This window comes from Amphichorda felina (assembly GCF_050947745.1).
Source record: "Amphichorda felina strain 45539 chromosome Unknown scaffold_1, whole genome shotgun sequence".
NCBI classification, from domain to species: domain Eukaryota; kingdom Fungi; phylum Ascomycota; class Sordariomycetes; order Hypocreales; family Bionectriaceae; genus Amphichorda; species Amphichorda felina.
Window position 1 is genome coordinate 3,511,079 of NW_028145049.1, and position 18,941 is coordinate 3,530,019.

At 57.4% G+C, this 18,941-nt stretch overlaps 8 protein-coding genes across 8 annotated transcripts; 4 read left to right on the forward strand and 4 right to left on the reverse strand.

Annotated features, from left to right (window-relative positions):
- Positions 1-57: 57 nt before the first annotated feature.
- ACO1O0_001137 (ubiquitin-2 like Rad60 SUMO-like-domain-containing protein) lies at positions 58-1,601 on the reverse strand (the record flags this gene model as incomplete). The annotated part of the gene is made up of 2 exons (XM_083190628.1): positions 58-1,117; positions 1,177-1,601. 2 exons carry the CDS (start codon positions 1,599-1,601, stop codon positions 58-60), a joined length of 1,485 nt encoding a protein of 494 aa, XP_083054487.1.
- A 503-nt stretch (positions 1,602-2,104) lies between these two features.
- On the forward strand, positions 2,105-2,517 carry LSM6 (U4/U6-U5 snRNP complex subunit LSM6; the record flags this gene model as incomplete). Its single annotated transcript, XM_083190629.1, has 3 exons — positions 2,105-2,216; positions 2,316-2,429; positions 2,492-2,517. 3 exons carry the CDS (start codon positions 2,105-2,107, stop codon positions 2,515-2,517), a joined length of 252 nt encoding a protein of 83 aa, XP_083054488.1.
- A 107-nt stretch (positions 2,518-2,624) lies between these two features.
- On the reverse strand, positions 2,625-3,642 carry ACO1O0_001139 (S-adenosyl-L-methionine-dependent methyltransferase; the record flags this gene model as incomplete). The annotated part of the gene is made up of 2 exons (XM_083190630.1): positions 2,625-3,179; positions 3,277-3,642. The coding sequence occupies 2 exons, from the start codon at positions 3,640-3,642 to the stop codon at positions 2,625-2,627; spliced, it is 921 nt and encodes a 306-aa protein (XP_083054489.1).
- A 3,277-nt stretch (positions 3,643-6,919) lies between these two features.
- On the forward strand, positions 6,920-7,888 carry ACO1O0_001140 (uncharacterized protein; the record flags this gene model as incomplete). The annotated part of the gene is made up of 4 exons (XM_083190631.1): positions 6,920-7,097; positions 7,178-7,206; positions 7,291-7,428; positions 7,505-7,888. 4 exons carry the CDS (start codon positions 6,920-6,922, stop codon positions 7,886-7,888), a joined length of 729 nt encoding a protein of 242 aa, XP_083054490.1.
- Positions 7,889-8,587: 699 nt separating this feature from the next.
- ACO1O0_001141 (Cys/Met metabolism PLP-dependent enzyme-domain-containing protein) lies at positions 8,588-9,879 on the forward strand (the record flags this gene model as incomplete). The annotated part of the gene is made up of 2 exons (XM_083190632.1): positions 8,588-8,791; positions 8,848-9,879. 2 exons carry the CDS (start codon positions 8,588-8,590, stop codon positions 9,877-9,879), a joined length of 1,236 nt encoding a protein of 411 aa, XP_083054491.1.
- A 761-nt stretch (positions 9,880-10,640) lies between these two features.
- ACO1O0_001142 (chitin deacetylase family protein) lies at positions 10,641-11,447 on the forward strand (the record flags this gene model as incomplete). Its single annotated transcript, XM_083190633.1, has 1 exon — positions 10,641-11,447. One exon carries the CDS (start codon positions 10,641-10,643, stop codon positions 11,445-11,447), a length of 807 nt encoding a protein of 268 aa, XP_083054492.1.
- A 2,215-nt stretch (positions 11,448-13,662) lies between these two features.
- ACO1O0_001143 (uncharacterized protein) lies at positions 13,663-14,550 on the reverse strand (the record flags this gene model as incomplete). The annotated part of the gene is made up of 1 exon (XM_083190634.1): positions 13,663-14,550. One exon carries the CDS (start codon positions 14,548-14,550, stop codon positions 13,663-13,665), a length of 888 nt encoding a protein of 295 aa, XP_083054493.1.
- Positions 14,551-17,309: 2,759 nt separating this feature from the next.
- ACO1O0_001144 (M20 family metallopeptidase) lies at positions 17,310-18,775 on the reverse strand (the record flags this gene model as incomplete). Its single annotated transcript, XM_083190635.1, has 3 exons — positions 17,310-18,172; positions 18,243-18,392; positions 18,439-18,775. The coding sequence occupies 3 exons, from the start codon at positions 18,773-18,775 to the stop codon at positions 17,310-17,312; spliced, it is 1,350 nt and encodes a 449-aa protein (XP_083054494.1).
- Between the last annotated feature and the right edge of the window lie 166 nt (positions 18,776-18,941).

Genomic DNA, 18,941 nt, shown 5'->3' on the forward strand with positions numbered 1-18,941 from the left:
ACTGCCAATACCGCCATCGTGCCGCTGAATAAAAGACGGGGGTATTTTTCTGCATCGTCACTTGATGTGCACCTCAATGGCGTCCATGTCTTCAATGTCGGCCCCCTCCATCGTGACATGCTCCTCCATCACCTCTCCATCGAACCACAGCCGCACCTCCTTGTCCGCGCCCAGGCCGCTCTGGGCTCGGAAGCCCGTCACGAGCGTCTCCACCGTAGTCGCAGGTCGCACTGTCAAGCGGACTTCGTCCAGGTCTCGCGCCTTGAGGATCACCCTCAGTGTGACCTCGGGCTCCTCCTCTTTCCCATCACCGGCCGCCTCCTCGTCCGACAGCTCGCCCGCTAGGACCTTTTGGCGTCGCTCCTCCTCCTCTTCCCACTTCTTGAACATGTCGGGCGTCCAGACCTCCATGTGCACCTGCATCCCATCCGCGCTCAGACCTTTCCTGCTGTGCCCGTCCGCCACGACCCTGTCGCCGTACGACCGGAGCCCCAGGCTGTGCAGCGTTGAGTAGTTGTAGACCTTGCTGCCCCGCCACGTTAGGATGAGCTCGCTCGGGTCGACGGGGATGTGGTTCCCGTGTTTCTTCTGGATGCTGACCCACGCCCCCCGGATCTCAAGTAGGGGTTTGTCGAGGAAGGATTTGACCCCGCAGTCGCGTGTGCCTGGGATGGCGCTGGTGACGAGGATGCTCGCGTTGGGCGCCTTGGGAGCACTAGGGTCCTCGGAAGCCCGGCTCGTCAAGTTGCGCTTCTCCTCCTCGGCCTTGCGGATGTACTCAGCGAACTCATCGTCCTCCTCGCTCTGGTCCACCTGCCGCGTCTGCGGCTCCGGCTCGTCGACGATCTCGACGCTGGCGTCCCGGGGCTTCGATGGGGTGGGCATGGGCGTGACATCCTCGTCATCCTCGTCGAGCGATATTATCGGCACGCCGCGGCTCGGCGTGACGGCTCGGGGAGGCTGAGGATGCCGGCGAGGTGTAGAGTACTTGGATTGAGACCTGAGCTGGCGCGCTGAGGGAGACTCCTGTGACTGCCGGACAGGTGTGACCGGCCTCTTCTTGGACGGCGAAGAGCCGGACCTGGTGCGCTTCGACGGCGGAGGTGTGACAAGCTCGCTACCAGAAAAACGTTAGCTGCGCTTCGCTCCCGTGCATAGAGTTTGATGGGAACCAACTTGAAGCTGTCCCTGCCCGTCATGGACTCATCCGCGGCAAAGGACGCTCCCGCCTCTCCGCCCCCATCAACACAGTCCCGCAGCTGGGCCTCAATGAGCCTGCTTTCCTCGTTATCCCTAGCATCATCGTCTTCGTCGTCCCGCTGCCTCTTCTCTTGACTCAACGGCCTGCTGCGACGCTCCTCGGCCTCCTTCTGTTTCCTCATCTTCTGCCGCCTCCTCTCCTGGTCTCTTGCCACGATCGGCGCCATCTCCCTGGAGCGGCGGAACAGGGCGAGTGCGTCGTCGTCGTCATTATTCTTCTTGCTGGAGCCGCCGCCGTCGTCGGGCGACGACGACGCCTGGGCCAGCGGGGGCTTGCGCAGGGCAGTTGGCTTGAAGGGCAACTTCTTCATCTTGGGCCGGGGTGCGGCGGCGTCGGCCATTGTTGGGGGTGTGTCGGAGGAGCTGGGATGGATGGAGGGAATTGTAAGTAACCATGGATGGACGCGCAGCCTGGCGGCGCAAGGCCCGAGTTCTTCGCAAGTAGCTGAGTTCGGTACAAAGTGCGGATAGGTTGGTGTTACTAATTGGTATGGAGTGATGGCCATCTGAACAAAGCCCCTCGACGCGTGCTGGACGCCTCATTCTGGGGATTGGATTCAGCGCCTCCAGTGGGTTGCCCAGGTGTGCTCCAGCGCGTCGAGGCCCTCAAGAGGCCCCTAACAGACCCCGCTGTTGCGCTCACATGGATGTGCCTGCCCCCACAGTGCGATCTGCCAGCACAGTGACGCCCAGCCTTATCCCAACGCATCCAAGGAAAGTCTCACCAGCTCCAACAGCGCAAATCTCATCCAACCTCGAAACTCTCAACTTCCCCCACGACCCGAACCTCACCTCAGACTCCCGGCCCTCTCACATCCCATCTGCAGTCCAGCACTAAAGAAGTATGGAGAACGGCAGCGTCAGCCAGGCCGAGGGCAAGGACCCGTCGAGCTTCCTGAGCGACATCATCGGCAACCCCGTCACCGTCAAGCTCAACTCTGGCGTCGTCTACAAAGGTGAGAGAGAGCCTCTGCCCTCCCTTCCCCACCCTCCACCCCCCGCAGCAATATCCAGTGCCCAGCCTAGCTGACAAGAGTGGATTCTGGCGTCACCAGGCGAGCTGCAGTCCGTGGACGGATACATGAACATTGCGCTGGAGAAGACGGAGGAGTACGTCAACGGAGCGAAGCGGAGGGAGTACGGTGACGCGTTTGTGCGTGGGAACAATGGTAGGCTTTCGAAGCGTCTCCCAGGAGAACTATCCGAGTACGAATTGCTAATCGTCTTGCAGTCATGTACATCTCGGCGGACTCGTGAAGCCAAATAATGAAACAATTTTAACGTTCATCATGAGACTCTGGCGCATGCTCATCAGAGATACCAAGCCATATATTGACCGACGTCTACTCTAGCTCCCTCATCACCTACACCCTCGATGTCCACGAAAAGGTCGTGGCCCCATGCGTCGCCACCTCGCCCTTCTCATTCCACCTCCCGTCACCCTCCTTGACGATCTTGTCAAAGGCAGCCCGGAACCGGTCCCTCTCCTCGCCCTGCAGCATGGCGATGTGGCTCAGCGTCCGCACGCGGTCCCACAGCGCCTCCAGGCCCAGCCAGATGGTCCACTCGGTCTTGTCGTCGCCGATGGGCGTCGTGAAGAGGCGGCCCTGCTGCTGGTCGAACACCTCGCGCCACACGTAGTCGCGGAAGCGCGGCTGCCCGTCGGTGGCGGCGTTGATGACGAGCTCGTGGAGCTGCTGCTCCCAGTCCGTGGCCGCCTTCCATGAGCGCGGCTTGTTGTCTGTCCACGTGTGAGATGTGGTGAGCATTGGTACATCTGGGGATAGGTGGGGAGAAATACAGTCTTCAATGTTCCAGATCATGGCCAGCTTGCCCCCTGGCTTGAGGACGCGGCGTATCTCGTTCAGTGCGTCCTCGTTGGCGAACCTGTCACATGAGCGTCTGTCTGGGTATAGTAGCTACGATGGATTTCCCCGTACTCACCAGTGAAACGCCTATGCCGTAGTTAGCCAGCAGCTCCAGGCTTGATAATTGGTCCTCCGCAGTGTAACTCACCTGCGCAACGACAACCGCATCCGCCCACCCATCCTCAACGCCCATCTGCTCGGCCGTCCCCGACCGCGACCTCACCCCGCGCAGACCCTTGGCTTCGAGCGTCTGGCGCATCTTGTCGTGCGGTTCCACGGCCAGGATCTCGTACTCCTCCGGGCGCGCGGCCAGCACCTCGGTCAGCTTGCCCGTCCCCGCCGCCAGGTCGACGATGCGCGCCCCGCGGTGCTCTGATCCCGCCAGTCCCAGGTGGCCCAGAAGCCCTTCCACGGCCTCATGCGGGTACGACGGCCGGTAGGTGTCGTAGGACGTGGCGTCGGCGAAGCCCGTGGTGGCCGAGTTGTGGATGATGGGGGTGGATGTGGATGCCATGGCTTGTGGCTGGGTAGGTAGATTTCGAGGTTAAGGTCCAATGAAAGAGATAGTACTCCGAATTTAATAAATGCTAGGTTGTGTCTTTATACTATATTATATATACTGTGTGCTTGACGAGGGGCGTCAACGTCGGCGCTCCCTCCCCCGCCCACGCTCAACCCCCGAACTTCGGACTACGAGCGGGAGACGAGGGGCAACCATCACCGTCGACGTCGAGCTCGGTGATGCTGTAAGAGGCAGTGAAAGGTTACTATCTCCGGCAACTCGGCACCTTGCACTCGACAATTCCGCATCCCTGCAGCTGAGACCCGCAGCCTAGGTACGATGGATTGCGCCGTTTGGGCAGCAAAATGGCGTGCTTTGCTAATTGGGGCTATTATATGGCGTGCTCTCCTGGGCGCTCACGCAGTCCTCCGTATATAGTGTAGCTATGTAATATCATCCCTCCGGCCTGAGATGAGGCACCGGGGCCATCTTTCGGAGTCTTCCACGGCGTGGCTCAGTGTGTTTAGGATCTTTATATCGTTGGGCATGCCTAGAGCCTGCGCTGACATCGCTCCCGTCTCCAAGTTCCCGTCTTGCCCCAAGCGCTCCCGCGGGAAGGACCTCAAAGCCCATGTTTAGTCGTCGAAAGTCCCTATTTGCGTATATCCTCGCAGCCCCATATACTACAGATTCACCCGGTTCGCTTGTCTGCGTTTCAGCCGTTGCGGGGATGCGATGTTGGGGTCCTGAGAGGAGCCGGAGAGAGGTTCCACTTGGAATGTATGAGTCGAGATGCCATGTAAGCGGCGTGGCAACTGTCTCCTGTAATTCGCTCGGGTCGAGATCGGACTGAGCGAGGTACCTGTCCCTTATCGTTGCGGGAACATGGTGAGGTGCCGGATGGGGAGGCTCGTCCATCGTCCCTGAGCTGTTGGATTTGCATGTGCTGCCCTCTCTCAGTCTTCTCTCGGGAGTCTTGCCTTTACCTGCGACATGGTCCCCTTCATCGCCTGGGAGAGTAACCGAAGACGCAGCTTGACTACCGTTGCCAGACACTGAGTGCGAAATCCAGATCCCGTCCACCTCAACGCCCTGCTGGATGGCGCGAACTCCAAAGGGGATATCATCAACCCGCCCTGTGTCCATACCGCAGTATGCCATGTCTGATCTCCGCGCTCGTGTCTCGTCGTCCAAGACTTCTACCTTGCGCACCGCTCGATTCGTCCGCCAGAGCTTGACTAGACCGAGGCCAAAGACAAGGACGATGCAGCAGCCAAGAACCTGACAGGCACCGTGTTAGCGTGGAGACCATTTAGAATATCAAATCCATCAAAAGTTCACTCACAAACGTCATTGACTGCCACAGCTCCCATCCAATAAAGAAGGCGCCCATCTTCACGACTGCTCATTGCCTTTAGATAAGGCCATCCGACGGTGGAAGATCGTGATATCGAGAGAAGGGCCCCAAAATTCGAGCGAGATGTTTGCGATTTGTGCAACAGATATTGAACGAGGAAAGACTTTCCAGCACGTGGCCGGTCTATCTGAGCTTGGAGTGATTCACCGCTCAGTGCTCTCGCAGAACTGAACGCAAAACCGTGAGAAAGGGGTATACTGTGATGTCAGAGCTCGTTCGAGCGCTCGCCATTTTGATGGGACGCATTCGTACGAACACCTCGCATTTCGTCTCCACTGGAGCAAAGCGACGGAATATGGCGAACATACCCCTGAATTGAGGAGACCAAGAAAGACATGTCAGCCGGGGGCTCAGGAAGGGAGCAGCTGAGGCACTCGGAAGAGCCAAACAAACATAGTTACAGCCAGGCACGGCCATTTCCATGGCGGGACCACGCAGTTGCTGGACGAGACACTTGTCGGGTAGCAACATCATCGCACTCAGCAGCCAATATCAGCAGCCCATCCCACCGATCCGGCCCATCCAACTGTGCCTGCCCGCGCCCTTGGGTCAGGCTAGGGCTGCATCTCGCCAGTCGCCCTCTCACGGCTCTCAATGGCCGTGGGCTGACTCAGTGACGGTGTTCTCCCTTCGTCACGCTGGAGAGCTGAAGCAAAGTTGGACCAACATTGGGGCAGAACAGAAGCGAAACGGTATTTCTTCTGGAAATATCAATCGGGACTCCGATTCGTCACACTGGCAAACCAGGCAAAGTCAGTTCACGTTTATGCTGGCCCGGCCCAGCTAGTGCATAGCCGGGAAAGTCTGCGCTGGTTCGAGATGATGAGATCACAACCAAGTAGCCAGCCAACGAGGAGGCAGCATGGACGACAAACGAGGTCGGGATCAACAGGCGCCGTTTCGCCGTGGGACATTCCTAGCAGCTCTGGCATGACGGGCTTACCGGGTTCTTCAGACTCCGATGGGGCGGGGGCACGGATTTGCCGCAATCGCCATCGCCCCGTCATGCTCACGGGTGCCAAGCGAACCTAGGTGGTCGCACACTAGTGACCGACAATGGTGACCGACAATGGTGACCGACAATGGTGGCCGACAATGATGATCAGTGAGACTCAGGGTGGCTGTGGACTGTGCCGTCTGCAGGTCCGCCTCTATTCGCGCGGCCATGATGGTGCCGAGCCATCGAGAACGACGATCTGGGGCGATCTAAAGTCAGAACATCACACCAGGCGAGGACAGGATCTTGGAAAAGAGGATTAATAGGTGCTAGATGAATCGATGACGGCCCGGGCGTTTGTGCATGCAGGTAAGGTAAGGTAGGCACGGTTACAAGGCACCTGCCGACCCAGAAATCATGAAATGCCTGACTTTCCCCCCCACGCCGGGCATCCGAACCGAGGCGCCAGCCAGCCAGTATTTGCCAGCCAGTAAACAGCCAACCTTCACGAGTCGGCAGGTGCAAAGGCGGGGCCGCCCGGTGGATTCGGCGCTGGGCCTGCTGTGTCAGTGCTGTGTGAGCGCCCAACTTCCAAGCCAAGTGGAAGGTGCTGGTGTGCTGGTGTGCTGCTGCCCTCCACCGCCACGGTCCCAATGTCGATCGCTCCCAGCAGGCCGGGGGGCTGCATCGTCCATGCGTCTGGTCTGATCAGCGATCACCCGTCAAAGTCTCCGTCCTCCCGCCGCTCCTTGTTCTTCTTCTTCTTCCCGCAAACCCAATTCGCCCGACATTCTAATTTCTCTCGTCTTCAATCTGTTTGCGCTTTGTGTCGTCCCCTTAGGTCTTCTCCCGCTTGACTCTGGACGCCTGCGTTCTCGTCGCGCATTCTCAGCAAGCAGTGTCTTTGTGTGATCGGCCATTGCCACCAACACGCCATGCCCATCCGCAACCCCTTCACCCGCCGCGGCGCCGCCAATGTCGACGACAATCTTCGTCCCGAGCAGCGCGATGCACCCGGCTTTGAGCGTGTTGACACGGTCGGCTCCAAGGCCTCTTCGGTCCTCAGCATCCGCAGCACCAGGAGCCAAGACACCGGTGAATACAAGATGAGCGGTGCGTGACCTCCAATTCTGCGCCTCCCGAGAGTCAGAAGACCCCCCGAACAGTCCACTGACACTGTGACGCTGCAACAGTTGTCAACGACAGCGGTGTCTATCTTCCTGTAAGTGCTCATATAGGGGGGTCTCTTTCCCCTCCCCTAGCCTCCCATGGTCGCAATGGTCATACTGACTGGGTCTTCGTGCAGCCATCACCCACAGAGGAGAAGGGCCAGTGGCCCCGGAAGTACCTTGCGCGCACGTCAAGCGACACCAGGAGCAGCTTCGGCGACATTGAGCATTTTTCCATATCCCGCGAGTCCTTCGACTCGTACAGGCGATCATTTGTACGTTGTTCGGCCCATCCCATCCCAACCGTGCCCAATATGTCACGGGGCGGCGCATTAATTCCCCTTGGCGCAGGATATTTCGGCCCGCTCCCCGATCACCAACCCCGATGCCTCTACCCGAGGCAGCCTCGACTCCGCCCGCTTTGCTCGGCTCCCTAGGTCGGCTGCCGACCGTAAGATGGAGCGCCCGACCTCGACCGTAGAGGAGGCCTTTGAGGATGTTGGACTGGACGACCAGAAGCACCACCCGCACCAGCAACCGACCCAGCAGACCCGGAAGCGCAACTTCTTCTCCAAGTTCTCCGATGGCCAGGAGAGGGATGCCACGACCCAAGGCACCGTCTCGCGCTTTCTCAACCCAGGCCGCAAGAGAGGGCAGAGCGGCCAGGGCTCTGAACTGGGCACTATGGACCATCCCAAGGTCCTGGTGACGCCGGATGGCCAAGATGCCTCATAGGCCCGAAAAACGAGAGGGAAACAAATGCGGCGGGGTAATGTATATGTCCCGGACATGTGTTATAATATCTTTGAACAGGCGTTTATGGACGGGTTGGGCTAGACACGCAGTCGCTACTGTACGGGATACTAGGGGGCATGATAGAGGCCTGAGACGATCGAGCGCTCAGGAACGAGACCAGGAGGTTACGAGCATGGCACGAGTACGAGTGCCATCACCGGAGGCCACCCGAGCCCAGTGAGCACACATATATACGATTAATGATAATACAAGTTCCTTCAGGTCCTCTGTGGCCGGAGGCGATTCCATTCGAATGGGATGTTTCGATACATGGCGCAGAGAGTCTACCTCCGAGTACCCACCTACCCATAACCTAAGTATGTGGGTCTCCGACAGCCGTTTTAAATGCCGTTGGAACACCAAAAAAAAAGGTAGAAAGCGACCCGGGCCAGATTAACATATCACATAATAGCTTAATACGAGGAACCCGATCCCCGAATTCCGGAGGTGACCGGTGGCGGCACTTCGAATGGCGTGCTGCCCCGCTTCAAGCCCCCTCTATGCACGCCCTTCAAGATGTCTTCCTCGGCCATTCCCACTATGACATAAAAAGGTCTCTTCAACTTGATACAAATTGAGACTGGAGCTTCTAATCTAGAGAGTTTTAGAATATCACCCCGGTTCTTTACAACTATTACAATGGTCTCAGACACTGCGGCGGGCGCCCCCGGCGCCGTCAACCCCGTGTCCGGGTCCGGATCCGGCCTGTCCATGGCATCCAGGGCCGTCCATGCCGATGATGGCATCTCCGTGCACCGCGCCGTTGCGCCGGCCATGCATGTCAGCACTACGTTCCGGTACAGCGACGACCCGGATCAGCTCCTGGGCTGGGACAACATTGATGTAGGTGTCCATTGCGTTGGAGGCACACGAGGTCTATACTAACTTCGTGTGCCCAGCCCGCGGCGCCACGTGACTCGCACATCTACTCGCGAGACTCCAACCCCAGCACGGTCCGCATCGAGGCCATCCTCACATCGCTCCTCGGCGGGCCCTCCGTGGTCTATGCGTCCGGGCTGGCAGCTTTCCACGCTATGCTGGTGCGCCTCAACCCGAAGCGCATCGCCATCGGCGGCGGCTACCACGGCTGCCACGGCGTGATCCAGGTGCTCTCACGCCTGACGGGCCTGCAGCAGCTGGCCCTCGACTGCGACCCGTCGGAGCTGCAGGAGGGCGACGTCATCCACGTGGAGACGCCCCTCAACCCGACGGGCGAGGCGCGCGACCTCCAGCACTACGCCGACATTGCGCGCGCCCGGGGCGCGTACCTGACGGTGGACGCGACGTTTGCGCCGCCGCCGCTGCAGGACCCCTTCGCGCAGGGCGCCGACGTGGTCATGCACAGCGGCACAAAGTACTTTGGCGGGCACTCGGACATGCTGTGCGGCGTGCTGTCCGTGCGGCCGGAGCGGACGGACCTGGCCAAGGGCCTGCTGGATGACCGGCTAGTGCTGGGGTCCGTCATGGGCAGCTTCGAGGGGTGGCTGGGGATGCGTTCGCTGCGGACGCTGGAGCTGCGGGTGAGGCGGCAGAGCGAGACGGCGACGGCGCTGGTGTCGTGGCTGGCGGCGCAGCTGGGCGACGCGTCGAGCGCCGCGGCCGCGACGGTGCTGAAGATCCAGCACGCCAGTGTGCAGCCCGAGGCGGCGGTCGAGGGGAGCTGGCTGCGCAAGCAGATGCCCGGGGGCTACGGGGCCGTGTTCGCGCTGTGGATGAAGGACAGCGACAAGGCCAGGCGCCTGCCCAGCAAGCTGCGGCTGTTCCACCACGCGACGAGCCTGGGAGGCGTGGAGAGTCTGATTGAGTGGCGCGCCATGTCGGATTCGGCCGTGGACAAGAGGCTGCTGCGGGTGAGCATCGGAGTGGAGGGGCTTGAGGATCTAAAGCAGGATCTTGCGCAGGGTTTCGAGGCGCTCAAGGCTGAGAGTTAGAGAAGCATAGAGTTTATAGGTGCTACAGTTGAACTAATATCATGAAAGAGAAGCAATCATGTTCCTAGCCAGTGACCTGAATGTCTCGCTCTCGCGGCTTGGGAAGGTTGCCGACCTTGGTCTCAGCTCTATGGCAACCTGGCCAGTAGTGACCTTATCTTACTAATGGAGTAGAGCATGATGCTGTCATCGAGATGCAGTCTTCATGCAACCGCAACCCTGGCCAAGGGAAGTTAGAGGTAGGTAATACGGAGTGAGGAAGGAGCAGATCAGCAGGGGTAACTGATACTATGATGTGGCTTGCCGACCCCCACAAGCCACATTCAATGATGGCAGCCACAAGGAGTGGGGGCATCCAAGCTCCAACCCAAGAATTTCCACTTCAATTTATTAGCCGCGCCCCCCCTAGGAGAGCTGCATGTACTTTACTCAACCCAAGGGCGACGACGAACACGCCAGGGTGTCACGAAACGATATTTACGACTCCGACTTGGCGACTGAACGAAAATACCGCTGCTTATACTACGCCTCCAGCTTACCTGGCTTCTTTCTCCGGAATCTACTCCTAGGAGACCTTAAGGAGTAACTCTCCTATCTCCAGTCCCCCGTCTCCCATTGCCCTCGTTTCAAGGCCAAAGCAACCGACCACTATCACGGGATGCAACACACGACCCAAGGATGAAGCCATCCTGAGTTGCCTCCGAAGACAACATCAACCGACCCACCGACACTCTTTTATAAACCCTCAAAAAGCAACCGCCATGCCCCGACTCTCCCTCTTCCGTCTCCCCGCCAAGGTCCGCCGCCGCGTGCGCCGCAACCGCATGGCGACCCTCGCCCTCCTCGCCCTGCTCGTCCTCTTCCTCATCTTCCCCTTCTACGCCGCCTACTGCATCTACCGACCCCCGCGCTACGTCATCTCCTACCTGCGCGCCAAATACCCGGACGTGCTGTTCGAGCAGGACACGACCGAGAAGATAGTCGCCCTCTCCATCGACGACGCTCCCTCGGCCCACACCGACGAGATCATGCAGATCCTACACGACAACGACGCCCGCGCCACCTTCTTTGTCATCGGCTCTCAAGTCGATGGCCGCGAGGACGTCCTCCGCCGCCTCGTCCGCTCGGGCCACGAGCTCGCCAACCATGCCATGCGCGACGAGGCCAGCCGCTCCCTGCCCATCAACCAGCTTGAGCAGCAGCTGTACGAGGTCCGGACCAAGCTCGAATCTGCCTACGCCGCCGAGGGCCGCGTCCTGACTAACAACTACTTCCGCCCGGGCTCGGGTCTCTTCAGCTACCGCATGCGCGACGTGCTCGGCAACAAGGGCTTCCGCATCGTCCTCGGCAGCGTCTACCCGCACGACCCCCAGATCCCCTACCCCGATGTCAACGCCCGCCACATCCTAGGCATGGTCCACCCGGGCGCCATCATCATATGCCACGACCGGCGGAGCTGGACGGCCCCCATGCTACGCATCGTCCTACCGGAGCTACGCCGCCGGGGATACAAGATTGTCACCATCACCGACCTCGTCAAGTCCGTAGAACCCTTGGGAGGTCGATAAAGCTTTGTACTACTACCACCACCACCACCATATTTCCCTTTCCCTTGTGTGTTTTTCACGAGCGTGTTTGTCACCGATAGAGCTAGCACGTTTCATGGGCGCGAATCAGTGTTTGAGGGCGCAGGCGCGATCTGGGACAGGTATAGAGGTTATGTTTCAAATGCACGAAATGCTCGCTGGGTCTCCCTGGTTTTCTTGCTATCCCCCAAAGCTTCCGCTTGTTCTCCTCGCTGTGTTTCCAAATGCTACTCGTTTCGGTTGTATAGGCCGACCCCAAAGTCTTGACGAACCCCAAACGCTGGCAACAACGGTGTCAATTCCACCATGTTGCAAACTCTGCAACTGTCGCTTCTCCCTGACGGATCTGTTCTTCCGGACGCCTCTATTCTTTTAAGCACCTCTCGTCTACCAGACGCATTTCTTCCTTCCATTCGTATTTTGCCCGGTACATCTCGGTTGGCAGCCTAGGATCTGTCAACAGCCGAGGATTGAATAGCAGTCTTGGTTCCGGCGCAACAAACCACCAAGACGTGGGGTTGATATTTTACGAGTTGCATGCTGGACTCAGGAGTCAGAAATATGGATTCATCAGCACCCTTCTCACGATACAAGCTGGGACCAAGGTAGGAAACGTACTGACTCATTACGAGTCCTGTAATAATTCTTCTTCGGCCATGAACATGTCATCTTTTATCAAAGTCCGCCCCAGGGCCTGACCAAATAGTAACTGCAAGCCAGGGCTCGACGGTTACGTCTAACTCGGTAATTCGTTCATTAAGTCAATTCTTCATATCGCTCGCAATACCTATAGTTTCCTATGTTTGCGTCTCGCAGAGGTTTTGCATAACCAGGTTCATGATGTGATTGCTAAGTCTTTTCCCAGGGGCAAGGTGTCCCTCACCCCCGATGGCGATGAGGCGGAACGTGTCCAAGATATCGATGTGGTCCCACGCAACAGGCTTGACGACCTTGAAGCGAACGTTGTAAGTATATTGAATTAGGGAAGAGGATCCCGCTCCCATAATGCCGCTCCGGCAATTTCAGAACATGTCCCAAGGCACAACGAGGAGAGCGGTTCGTTGACACTTCTCAGTCATCCATCCATTTTCATCCATTCATACACGAAATCCCGGACAGCCTGGATGAAGTTTTCCGAACCCCATTTGATCCCGGTAAAGGCGGCGGTAAATTCCAATAGAAGGCCATCTAAAAGCTCTAAGTAGAATACGGTGGCCTGGTACCGTCCTTGCTCCCAGGTAAGTTTTGATTCCGTAGTCAGCGCTGCCGAGTACTGTACTATTTAATTGCAACTTGCATTAGCCGGCTGCTCTTAGGTACTTTCGGTATCTTGCCTACTACTGTACTTAAGTACCTGCATCATGGGTAGACTTGCCCGATAAGGTGTTTCATCTCCTTAGAGTCAGACTTTTGCCTTAGTGTCATTCTATTAGTCTCTCTACTATTAGTTGAGCCGATCAATAAGTTGATGAAAGTAATATTCGTATACCGCTCTCCCCCGTTGTGAGCCAGTATGTCCCATCGACGAGAACTGCCTACTAGTAGGCATCCCCGATTTCTGTCTCCAGCTTTGAATCCCAGTCACCACGCAGCTATGCCCCCGTCCAACAACACAGTGGCACAACGCCACATGCGAGCCGGCCATGGCATCCTCTCACATCATCATATATCAAGACACCCCCCAGGGCCCAGACCAGTGGCCTCATCTGCATCCCCGCATGTCCTAGGACGGGCCGTGTGGCAATATCGCGGGGCACCATCTTCCGTCTATCGGACCAGGGTCCCCAATGCCATCAGCGGCAACCCCTCTGTTCACAACATCAAAGCCGAGGCTATGAGGTGATGCACAAGACAGGAAATTCGTGGTATATGTCAATTCGGCACCTGAAATGCCAGAGAGTGAAGACATCATAATCTACCTACATGTCATGATAAAACGAAATGCTTCCAGTCCAGTGTGATAACGCCTGTGCCAAATGTCTCATGACTAGACGGCTGCCTAAAAAATCAAAAACAAAAGTGGTATCCATAATTCTCATGTTAAAGAGAGTCCAGCCATGCCTGCCAGTATTTTGTTCGTCTGTCTCTGTACTCCGAGCTAAACATGCCCTCATGTGCCACAACCCCAGGGAATATGTACAACCAAACGTATCGTGTGACCTCCAGGGTCTGTCTGCGCAATGCTCCTACTTGTCTTCTAGATCCATAGTGGCGTTGCTGGCTTGGAGTGTGTAGGCTGCGGCCAGAATGTTGCCATGAGAGCGTGGACATCGTTGAGGTAGTCGTCGGCGCTTAATTTGGAAAGACCTCGCGATCTAAGATACTGCTCGTCCTCATCAACGACATCCAGTCGACCCTTGTTGCTGAACTCCTCAGCAAGCTCAGTGACCTGAGCTAACTCAGCCCCAAACGGGTTGGTATCCACCTTGGCCGGTGGGCGTTGTGACTGGGGGATCGGTGCCATTTTCGGAACAGACTGGGGCATCGGAGGTGCCCGCTTTACCGTATAGGGTGCCGTAGTGGGTGCTGTTGACGATGCTGTGGTGGACGTTGAGGACGATCGTGAGAAAGTGAGGCTATGGTTGGACTGGTCCGACTCTTTGGACATGCGCGACACGGATCCCTTACGGCCCATGATGTCGTATGAGATCTTCTTGGTGTGAGAGGGTGACCGCTTGGGTATGGCCGGCGCGTCGGCCGGGGGTCCAGCGATAGTGGACCCCGGAGCCATGAAGTAAGTGGAGAGATGGTTCGGCTGGGGAATGCGCAACTCGTCATGGGGCTCGTCATCTGGGCTGGTCGGTGGTGTCGACTCATTCGTCCTCATGGAGTCGGACTCGTCCGAAGTTGTCTTTGCCGTGGCTAAATTGGTCCTAGACGGTCGTGGGGGGACAATATCGGGTGCGTTGTACGAGAGCATGTTGGTAGTGTGGACGAGTTGAACGGGAGCCGAAATCTTGTGGCGTAGTGGCTGCTGCGAAGACGGCTTGTGGAGCGTGTTGCTGCGATGGGGAACCTTGGCGCTGTCCCCGAGGTCGTTGTTCCCCTTGACCCTCCGGGTCGTGAAGGCCCGTGATAGCGACATGGTGGGATTGGAGCAACTCAAAGCTCAAGATCAGTTGAAGTCGTCAGGATCGAGTGATGTGGACGGAGGTTCAAATAGGAAGAAGGGAGGTTGGCGTTTCGTCGCAGTGCCAACGGTGGCTTGTGACCAGTTGTCGCAACGTGATCAACAGGTGAGGCAGCGATTTGGTAAACAGTAGAATCCAGGTGGTGTTGGAAGTACCGTGGCTTTCCTAGTCGGGAAACGTTACGCTGGGTGGTGGTTGGCGGCGATGTTTCGGATGCAACCCACTTCAGTGTAGCATCTAAATCTGAAGTCGGAAGGTAGCCACCGAGAGCTGCAACGAGTGCGGGGATGACGGCGAAAGTCGAGATCCTTAGGGAACAAGCAAAATTGGAAACAAAGGAAGAAAGGGGTAGAGAACCGCCGGTGATGGAGGCGATTCAGACAAAAGTAGTCGTGTTAACTTTGTCTAGCAATCGGTGTGCGACGATCCGGCGCTTGTGAGCAAATATCGCGGGTGACCGACGAATGACTCGGCTGGGGCGACGCCGTTTCAACTGTCAACGCTGAGCGCACGAGTGCCAGTCCAGAGTCAGACTAGCGGGAGATGGCGATGGCGACGGTGACGGCGACGGATTGACGCCAAGCTTTGCGCAGATGTGTGAGGTGGTGAAGGATGGGCTTTACGCGACAGTGTCAAAGGAATCCAGCTCCTTTGAGAGAAGGTGAGCCTCGTGTGAGTGAGTCGCTACTCACGCGCCCACAATATAACGTCTATCAGTGGCGGTCCAAAGGGAAGCTCGGCTGCCTTTTGGCCTAAACGAATGGTTTCTGTCAAGCTTGCTTGCTTGTTCAATGACCGTTTGATGTTGATTTTGTCTCTGGTGTGTGTGCCAAGGAGAATGTTTTGCGACTGTTTGATGGGTGAGAGTCAATTCGATCCAGCGATCAAACAAAAAAGAACACAGTTCTAGATTGCGGCGAAGAAGAGAAGCGGAGCGAGTTCACGTCAAAAGAGAGAGGTGAACGTGAACCTGCGCTCGCGTCGAGAAGTGAAAGGACGCACGGCTGAGCGGTGATGCAGAGACACAGGAGGGCGACAACGAGAGGGATCGGGCAGGAGTGCCAGTGATATGGAAGGAAGGCATCAACGGGGAGGCATCACGTATCATCCCCCCTGCCTGAGCCCTGTTCCTGGCTCCTGCCCTGACCACAAGTAGCCAGACGCCCAGCCGGGGCCAGCAGGCGGCCCCCTGGCGGTCTTTTCCCTCGTGGCTGCCCTCCAACTTGCAAAGCGGCCTGGAAACTTTGTTGCTGTTGGTCCAGGGGATCCCCAATGGCCCCGCTAGTGCTGGCGCCAGGTTCCAGTTTCCACATCGGGTGATCGCGAAGAACCCCTCTGGCTCGCTAACAGGCCGCCCACAAGCGCCGCTCAGGACCATAAACTGTCAACCGTCAACTTTCGGAGTTTGCCCAACAACGGGTGGGCGGCTAGTACCAGCACGCGGGATTAAAGCAAGGAAGAAGAATAGAATAAGTCTCGAATGAGGCAGTAGATAAAGCGAATATAGCCGCATGACGCAACAAGCCAGCATCAACGCGCTGTGTTGTACGGAGTACTAGCGACAGATATTGATGCCGGGTTCTTTTTATCGAGACCCAGGCACCTTGGGGCGGTTGCACCAGTCGGGTGGCTCCTGCAGCTACTTCCAGCCAGCTGTGGTGGCACCTTCGTTTCGATGGTTTCAGCAGCCTACGAGTACTCTGTACCTAGTACATAGTACTCGCAGAAAGAAGCCTTCATCCTCTTAGTCTGCCGCTGCCACCTATTCATCTGCTCACCTACGCATCTGCAAATCCTTTCCAACGCGGCCGCCTGTGCTAATGAGGCCCTTCTACTCGTACTCTCAATGCGCTGTCTGGCCCCAGCGCACGGCACGTTCTTCGTCGTCAGCATCACATTGCAGCTGGTGCGCTGTGCGCGCATTTGCCAGTTCACCACCAACATTCTTCTCGTCAGTCGAGCCAACAATGCTCGGGGATGCAAGAGGTCCGCCCCCTGTCAAAACAGATTCGCCATCCCATTGGCCATTGGTGCATCTTGTCAAGACCCTAGTCATCGTTTTGTTTCAGCCTGCTAGTGGCGTCTTGTGCCTGCGCAAGCGGCCCCCAAGAGCTTTCATCCCCAGTCTCCTCCACGTTCAACTCGGCGAGTCAAGCAATCACGCGTTCCGGCCCTTCCAACCGAAGGGGCTCATGCCGGTCGTAATTAATTACAGTCACGCCTACATATAACTCCAATACATCGAGCAACCACGATCCATTACGGATACAAATACAGCCTATTCCGCACCTGCTTCTGCGAGCCGTGAATGCGGCACAGCGACTCACTTCAATGAAACGGACCGCGAGAATGGGCCGAATTCGAGGAGACGCCAAGCCAGACCAAGCTCATGCCCCATGCCCCAGGCTTCATGCCCCAGCCTCGGGTCGTTTTGCATGAAACAAGTCGACGAGCAGAAACATATGATCAGGACAATTTACACACCAGGGCGCCAGAGCCCTATGATGGACGTGACTGAACAGACATTTACCGTTTCGAGTTTCCCCGGTTCCTTGGCGAAACATGCTTGCCTAGATCTCAAAAATCCGGCGTATCATCTCCTTGAGGCGGATATCTCTCCCAAGAATGCTCTATGAAGGTAGTACCGACCACACGTGAATTCTATTTACCTACTAGTAATCTGAACTTGGCCGTCAAGATGAACGGCGTTGCCTTACGGATACGAGTACATGGACGATTCGATCCCACGCACCATGCGCTTAGACAACTCCACATTCTCAAACTCCTCCTTGATCCGCTCCAGCATCCCATCCTTGGTCAGGATATCGACCGCTACGCCAGCTAGTCCCTTAGACGTTCGCAGAGCCCGCTCAAATGCCGGCTTACTACCAGCAGCCTCGCCAAAGGCCGTCGTGTGCGGGCCCGTCTCCGGCTTTGTACCGTTGGCCGTAGCAATGGCAAACCAGGGGTGGATCGCGGGGTAAGCGTGGCTGACATCGCCCTGGTCGGTGCTGGCGGACGGATCTCTCAGCTTGTCGACGATAGGGTCGTTCAGACTGCCACCCAGCTCCGCGAACCAGCTAGCGTACGACTCGGCCATGATATTGTTGGTTACCATGTTGGCGTAGCCGTATGGTAGCATGGTGAGGTTGAGCTTGGCGCCCGTGGCGATGGCACCGGCCTCGAAGCATGCCATGACGCGCTCCGTCCACTTCTCTAGATCGGCGCCATCCTGCGAACGGATCTGGAACGAGGCCGTGGCCAGGCTGGGGATGATGTTGACACGCGACCCCCCCGAGGTGATGATGCCGTGGATCTGGTCCGTCGAGAGCGACTGCTGGCGGAGCATGGAGACGGCGTTGTACGCCAGCACCAGGGCGTCTTGGGCGTTGATACCCTCATGGGGCCCGTCCGAGGCGTGCGCCTCCTTGCCGTAGTACTCGACCTGGAAGCGGTCGGCAGCGTTGGTCTTGGCGTAGGGCGTGTCGTACGTCCCAGGGTGTGCCATGATACTGACGTCGATGCCGTAGTCTTCAAAGATACCCGCCTCAAGCATACGGATCTTTCCGCCAAGACCTACATACGATCAGCAAGTATTACAAAGTTGTTGCAGTAAGGAACCCATTGTCTAGCAGAAGACACATACTTTCTTCGGCAGGTGTGCCAAACAGGACCACCTTGCCAGACAGCTTTTCCGATCGCATGATCTCAGCAGTGGCCAGGGCACCCGCCAGAGAAGCAGTTGCGATGAGGTTGTGTCCGCAGGCATGCCCAAGCTCGGGCAGAGCATCTGAGGCTGTTAGCGGTCGAGTAGACGCGAGCTCTGCTATTTATCAACTCACCATACTCAGCGTTGAAAGACACGACGGGCCCATCTCCAGATCCCTCAAAGACCGCCGTAAAGGCCGTGCTGAAGTTGTGGACGGACCTCGTCACCTTCCATCCATCCTGGGATTCCAGGTATGTCGTTAACAAGTCATGGGCCTTTTCCTCCTCAAATCCAAGCTCGGGGTTGTCGTGGATCTCCTTGTTGATTGACCACAGGTCGTCTTCGATGGACTCGATGTATTTAGAGACGGCATCAAAGTGAGGACTGACACTGTCGTTGCGGGGGACGAGGTGTTGAGCCACTGCAGTCGAGGCGCCCAAGACCAGCGCAAGAAGCTGTTTCAAGGCCATGATGACGGCAATACAAGGGGAAAGAAAGGGGAAGTGGTCGTGTGGGCAGAGGTCGGGGGGAGGGACTCAACAGGCTGTGAGCTCCTCATGATATACACATCATCAGATCCAGCTCTACGGGTCAGGGCACAGGGTAGTGGGAAATGACATCCCTGTTTGCATCAAT